Source organism: Phalacrocorax aristotelis, chromosome 11 (genome assembly GCF_949628215.1).
Source record: "Phalacrocorax aristotelis chromosome 11, bGulAri2.1, whole genome shotgun sequence".
Classification (NCBI taxonomy): domain Eukaryota; kingdom Metazoa; phylum Chordata; class Aves; order Suliformes; family Phalacrocoracidae; genus Phalacrocorax; species Phalacrocorax aristotelis.
In genome coordinates, this window is record NC_134286.1 from 13754555 (window position 1) to 13761824 (window position 7270).

At 41.7% G+C, this 7270-nt stretch overlaps 1 protein-coding gene across 1 annotated transcript; it reads left to right on the forward strand.

The window, feature by feature from the left end:
* The first annotated feature begins 2004 nt into the window (after positions 1 to 2004).
* On the forward strand, positions 2005 to 6791 carry LOC142063216 (protein NYNRIN-like). Its single transcript, XM_075106666.1, has 2 exons — positions 2005 to 2475; positions 5145 to 6791. Exon 2 carries the CDS (start codon positions 5271 to 5273, stop codon positions 6789 to 6791), a length of 1521 nt encoding a protein of 506 aa, XP_074962767.1. The 5' UTR covers positions 2005 to 2475; positions 5145 to 5270.
* Positions 6792 to 7270: the final 479 nt, after the last annotated feature.

Consider the following 7270-nt stretch of genomic DNA (forward strand, 5'->3'; position numbering starts at 1 on the left):
TGTAATTGACTTGTTATTAGACAAATCAATAGTCTCTTATTTCCCCCTCATTTTCCTTTTAACTTGAATACACAAGCATCTCTCAAATACCAAAATACCATACTAAAACAAGCCCCGGTGGAGACGAGTAAAAATCCTTTAGAGATCTTAGTAAACTGGCTAACAATATATCAGTACTGGTGGAAGTGTACTTGGCCAGATTTTTAAGGAGCTATTTATTTATACTATAACTGCATTAGATGGATTGGTCTAGTTCACACTGTGAAAGCAGTAGTGTCAGTTCTTCAGGACTGAGTTGCTTTGTGAGTCGTAGCAGAGAGACAACCTGCTTTTCATGTCATCTGCTTACATCCACCTACAGCAAACCCCTCAGCTCTTGCTAATTAATAAGCTGATCAATTACCATGGGGTAGAAGAAATTCTGTCTCAGATTCCCACAAAACTGAGCTGCAAGCAAAATTATACTTCTTGGTATAAAACGAGGTGTCAATCATACCAGCACACAACTTCTGAATGGAAATGAGTCATCAAGCAGAAAAATCTACTGAAATGGATAATTAATGGAAAGCTCTTGAAGGGTTTGTTCATTGCTGGCTGCAGCCTATGCCTTACTGTGTTTGCAGTTTCTCCCCAGGAATGTGGTGTAGAAAAGGAAAAAGGGGAGCAAGAGGAAGCATGCAGTCAGGAGACCTGATATAAACTGCATCTTCCAGAAAAGACACAGAGCCAACTCCTTTCTGGGTGTCAACAGAACATAATGCTACTGATCCATTTCCTCAGCAGAAAACAGACCTGATTGCTGCATGTGGAGCTGTAGCAAGACAGGAAACCTCCAGAATCCTTTGCAGCAAAGACCCGTGAGTACACGTGGTGAGCCAGGCGCTGTACGTAGAAATGTGTGATGGAGAGATTTCCACGGTCTGAACATCAGTGTATGCTGCTCCCATGACTCTTCAGGCAAAATATTGGTTTACTAGTAGTTTATAATTGAAGAAATAGATGTAATGCTTATGATGGTAACTACGCTTTTTAAATAGCCCAAGCTGAAAGGAAAAAAAAACAACCAAACAAACAAAAAACGTACTGATTTCTGTATCGCTAGTGTAGACATCTAGGATTTTATGCAATGGTGCCCATTCTGCCCAGGGTCATATTTCAACTGAAATTTAGTGACACATCATTTGCTAAAATGCATGATAAAAGGCAACTGCTCATTGGACTGGAATACATTAGACTTCACACAGTATCTGTTTCAGCTTACCCGTAACAAGGATTAAAAAAAAATATCTGATGAGTGTTACATTATTTAAAGGTATTCCAGTGCCTTAAGCTCATCAGAAGAATTTGTTAATTTACTATAAACTTGCCACAACATCAATCCAAGTAGAACTTTGCAGCAAAAGGTAACCTCCTACGTAAATGTTTGCAATGAATACAAATACAAAAATTTGCATTTACGTCAATAGAACCCATGAATTCACAGCTTGCAAGTCATCAGCAAGCCAATGCAAAGACTGTCAGGGCAAAGACAAGAAGAAACATTTAACTAAAACCCTTCCTTTCTTTTATGAATGTTTATATTGTGTTTTCTGAGTGATCTGCCAAGTTCTGGAAGGCATTGGTGGTCCCTTTCCCTGCCTACCTGTGGTAATAGTCAGCAGGCAGAAATTACTAAGCTTACCTCAAAAGAGGCAAGCTAGCAGATATTATGAAAAAAGATCCTGTGAGCAATGAGAAACTGCTGAGCACTTGATTTTTTTGTGCTTCAATTTGAATTATGCAACTTGGGCTGAATTAAACTACTCTGTAAACACTGTATTCACTCCTTGCAAAGAATCTACATTTAGGAATGGATTCAAAGCTCACAGAAATTACATTAATTCAGTGTCTCTCAGTATTGTGAGAAACTGAACTAAGGTATTGTTTATTAAGATTTATGTTAAAGCTCAATGTAAAGCATGCGAAGAATACCTCCCAGGCGTGCTTATGCAAGATAACCAAACTTATCGACAGAGATAAGACAAGCAACCCCATATCACCAGGAAGCAGGAAACGACCCCCTAACAACAACTGAAGCATGCGAAAAGTACCTCCACTATCTCATTGAACATGGAAGTAAAGATGTATAAAGAGAGACTGTTTGAACTGCTCAGTACGGCAGTTGGCGGAGCGCAGACTCCCCTGCCGTCCAGCGCTGTATTTGCTCATATTCTACTTGCTACAATTAATAAAATTCTAATTGGATTATGATCCATTGTGGTCTCAATTTATGACAATTTGGTGCCGTGACTCGGATAAGGAACGGTGAGCTTCTGTCCTCCGGGGAGGCGCCCCGCGGCAATCCGCGGCCCCGCGACCGACAGCTTACCTCAACCTTACCGACGAACCTAAATTCTAGAATGATGAGCAAAGGAGAAACCGGTAAAATCCCATAAAAATTCTGTGCACGGGAGTCCGGACGAAGACGCAGGGCGCGTAAGTACATGGCGAATTTGTTCGCGGGTTTACCGTTCGGGCGGGATTGGGTTTCCTGGAATATAACGAGTGAGAGGTTCGCTATATTGAACCAGGCGAGTGCGGACCCTTAAGTACTGCGTTTCCCATCTCCCGCGAGGGACTGGGCCAGGAACAAGGGGAACGAGTGAGTGCGCGCTTGTGGATATTCCAGAAGATGGGGGCGAAGGGCAGCAAGCCTTCGACTCCCATGGGAAAGGTACCCACTGTACCTAAGAATACCCCTCTGGCATATATCCTAGACAATTGGAGATATTTCCCTGGAACCCTAGGGAAAGATAAACAGAAAATGATAAAATATTGTACTAGGATATGGGGAGGGAAGAAGATTTCTAAAGATGACGTTTGGCCAGTCTATGGGTCAGAAGAGGATTGGGTCAGACAACAATTAAACCTCTGGGTTAACAATAAAAAAACCCCTTAACCCAGAAGAGAGTCAGTATGCGGAAGTGTGGCTAGAAAGACCGAGAGCTAGACTTTATCCACTGAATGAAGTAAAAACTGAACAAAAGAAAAAGAAGGAAGAGTTAGACGAAACCCTTCTAAGCCCCCCTCCCTATATTTCTCCTCCTGCTCCCGCAGCCCCTTCAGAGGTCCCCAGAGCACCCACTCCCCCACCAGAATCGGAACAAGGGTCTCCCCCTCCTCCTAGACGCGTAACTAGGAGTCAAAAAGGGGCAGCTCAGATGTATCCTTTAAGGGAAATGCCCATGGGGGGACCCCAACCTGTGATTGGATATATTTTTGTGCCCCTAAGTTCGGCTGACCTACGAGATTTTAAAAGAACCGAGATGGGAAACCTAATTGAAGACCCACTCGGAGTGGCAGAAAGATTAGATCAATTTTTGGGACCAAATCTTTATACTTGGGATGAGATGCAATCTATCCTTGGTCAATTATTTACTACCGAGGAAAGAGATATGATCAGGCGAGCAGGAATGAGACTGTGGGATGCTCAGCATGCCCAGGGACCCCAAGCAGATATTAAATGGCCACTCCAAAGACCTAATTGGGATAATCAGGATCCGGTGCATAGAACTCATATGCAGGACCTGAGAACTATAGTAATTCAAGGGATTAGAGAAGCAGTACCCCGTGGCCAGAATATCAATAAAGCATTTAATGAAATACAAAAGAAAGATGAGAGCCCTACTGAGTGGCTGGAACGACTGAGGAAAGCCCTTCAGCTGTATTCTGGGGTAAATCCAGACAACCCTTTAGGGCAAGCGCTCCTCAAAACTCAGTTTGTGGCAAAATCATGGGAAGATATCAGAAAGAAGATTGAAAAGTTAGAGGACTGGCAGAATAGAGGGTTGGATGAATTATTGAGGGAAGCTCAGAAAGTCTACGTAAGGCGGGAAGAAGAGAGCAGCAAGCGACAAGTAAAAATGATGGTAGCAGCAGTCAGAGAGGATCGCAAAGGGCGGACTGGTGAACACAGATCTGCTGGAACGAAACAAGGGAACGTGGTAGTAAAGAAGGAACAGAGATGTTGTTTTTACTGTGGAAAGAAGGGACATATAAAGACGAATTGCAGAGAAAGGATCAGGGATGAGGAAATATTAAAAACGGAATAGGAGAGTCAGGGGCTCTATATCTTAGGGGACCGGAGTCATCATGAGCCCTTGATAAAATTAAAAATAGGTCCCCATAAACAAGAGTTCACCTTTTTAGTAGACACTGGGGCTGAGAAATCGACTATTAGGCAAATACCTGAGGGATGTAAAGTTTCCCCTGAAAAGGTACAAGTAATTGGGGCAAAAGGAGAACCCTTTAAAGTAAGCAAAATCAAAAATGTGGTATACGAAACTGAAAATAAATTTGGAATGGGTGAACTCTTGCTCGTCCCTGAAGCAGAATTTAATCTGTTAGGACGAGATTTAATTGTTGAATTGCAATTAGAAATTAAAGTAAAAAATCAAGAGCTAACGGTGTCTGCTTATCCTTTGACCGTAGATGATCAAAAACAAATTAACCCCGATGTCTGGTACTCTCCGGATACAATAAGTAAACTGGAAATCCCACCGATTAAAATTCAAATTTCCGAACCCCACATACCTGTGAGGATAAGGCAATATCCCATATCCCTAGAAGGACGGAGAGGATTGAAACCAGAAATTGATCGATTATTAGCACAAGGAATCTTAGAGCCTTGTATGTCACCCTTTAACACTCCCATTTTGCCTGTAAGGAAGCCAAATGGGAAATATCGGCTCGTACATGATTTAAGGGAAATAAACAAAAGAACTATCACCCGGTTCCCTGTAGTAGCAAATCCATACACACTGCTAAGCAAGCTAGGACCCCATAACTCCTGGTATAGTGTGGTTGATTTAAAGGATGCCTTTTGGGCCTGTCCACTGGCAGAAGAATGCCGTGATTATTTTGCCTTTGAATGGGAAGACATAGAGACAGGCCGCAGACAGCAATTGAGATGGACCGTGCTCCCCCAAGGGTTCACTGAGTCCCCTAACCTGTTTGGACAGGCCCTGGAAGAGATCTTAAAAGAATACCAGGTACAAACGGGAAATGTGCTGTTACAGTATGTAGATGATCTACTCATAGCAGGGAATAATAAGAAGGATGTAAGAAAAGAAACCATTCGACTTCTAAACTTTTTTGCACAACAGGGACTACGGGTATCACAAGAAAAGTTACAATTTGTGGAGGAAAAAGTGAAATATTTGGGGCATTATTTGTTTAACGGCAAGAAGATATTGGATCCGGAGCGCATTAAGGGAATTCTGGAATTACCTATGCCTGTCACTAAGAGGCAAATTCGACAAGCATTAGGGCTATTTGGGTATTGTAGACAATGGATAGAGAATTACAGCTTTAAAGTTAAATTCTTGTATGAACAACTGTCTAAAGACAAAATACCCAAGTGGACCCCTCAGGATCAAGATCAGTTTATCAGCCTCAAAAGGGAGTTAAGTCAAGCACCGGTTTTAAGCCTCCCAGATCTAAAGCGGCCATTCCATTTATTCGTTAACATACATGAAGGAACAGCATTCGGAGTATTAACTCAGGAATGGGCGGGACAAAAGAAACCAGTAGCATACTTATCAAAGCTGTTGGATCCTGTGAGCAGGGGTTGGCCAAGTTGTTTACAAATCGTTGTTGCTGCTGCCTTATTACTTGAAGAAACGAATCGTATTACCTTCAATGGGGAAGTTGTCCTATATGCGCCTCATAACATAAGGGGGGTGCTTCAACAAAAAGCAGAAAAATGGCTTACAGATAGCCGACTACTAAAGTATGAGGGAATACTCATAGAATCTCCAAAACTGTCCCTAAGGACTGTCGGAGCGGTTAACCCTGCAGAATTTTTATACCCAGGGGAAAGTACTGAGTTAATACACGATTGTCTTCAAACGATTGAACAACAAACACGAATTCGACCAGATCTAGAAGAAGAGGAATTACAACATGGAGAAATAATTTTTATAGATGGGTCATCTCGAATAGTGGAAGGTAAACGATTGTCAGGGTATGCCATCATTAAGTTGGATAAAGGAGAATTTAAGACAATAGAATCGGGCCCCCTGAGTGCCAGCTGGTCGGCTCAAGCCTGTGAGCTGTACGCATTGTGGAAAGCCTTAGTGTCACTGAAGGGAAAGGATGGAACTATATATACAGACTCACGCTATGCGTTCGGAGTAGTACATACCTTTGGAAAAATATGGGAGGAGAGAGGATTTGTTAACTCACAGGGAAAAGAACTGATACACCCAGAATTAATTCGGCGAGTTCTGGGGGCATTGAAAATACCAAATAAAATAGCAGTTGTACATATAAAGGGACACCAGCGAGGCACGAGTTATCAAGTTAGAGGAAATAATGCAGCTGATACAGAAGCAAAACGAGTAGCAGGCAATTATAGTACGATTTTGACTATGCAGCAAGTACCTGTTAGTAATAATTTGAGTTTTGAGTCTGCAGAAAAGGAAAAACTAGAACAAATGGGAGCTAAGGAACAAGATGCAGAACATCGTAACAAGCTTTGGGAACATGGACTAATTGTGCAACGACCCCCATTGGACTTAAAAATTCACAATTTTAAACCTGGGGACTGGATATTGGTTAAAACGTGGAAAGAAGAAACCCTAAAACCCAATTGGGAGGGACCTTATCTTGTTTTGCTTACAACAGAAACAGCTGTCCGGACTGTTGAGCGTGGATGGACTCATGCCAGTCGCATTAAAGGCCCAGTGACGAGACCCCACTGGAAAGTAATCAGTACTCCAGGTGACACCAAGATAACTCTGAAAAGATAACGTAATGATAAGAACTTTAGTTGATTATTTTGCCGCATTACCTTTTGGTATAAAGTGTATATTGCTGTTTATATTTGCTATAATTATCTTTTTTTAATCTATTATATATGGAAGCGTACGAAGTGTGTTGAAGGAAATTGCTAAACTTATGTAGTAACACAATATTGAATATAGAGGAAAAGCTAATAAGCACTTTAGATATACAAATTAGATGCAATCATTTGAACTGCGATTGTTATCCATTTGCTCGTTGCAAGTGTAAGGTATGCCAGGATAAATGGTGGACACACTGTGAATATGGATACCCTCCGATAGGAGTTTGCACACAGTGTTGGAAAATCCAAAGAACTCTCACTGAGTGGAAATTAAAAACAATTAGAGTCGGAACAAGAAATTATTCGAGGATCCCATGAATGGTGGAAAGTTTTGCCAAAGGAATAAACCCTTAGTATTATTGTTACCATTCCAACGAATCAATC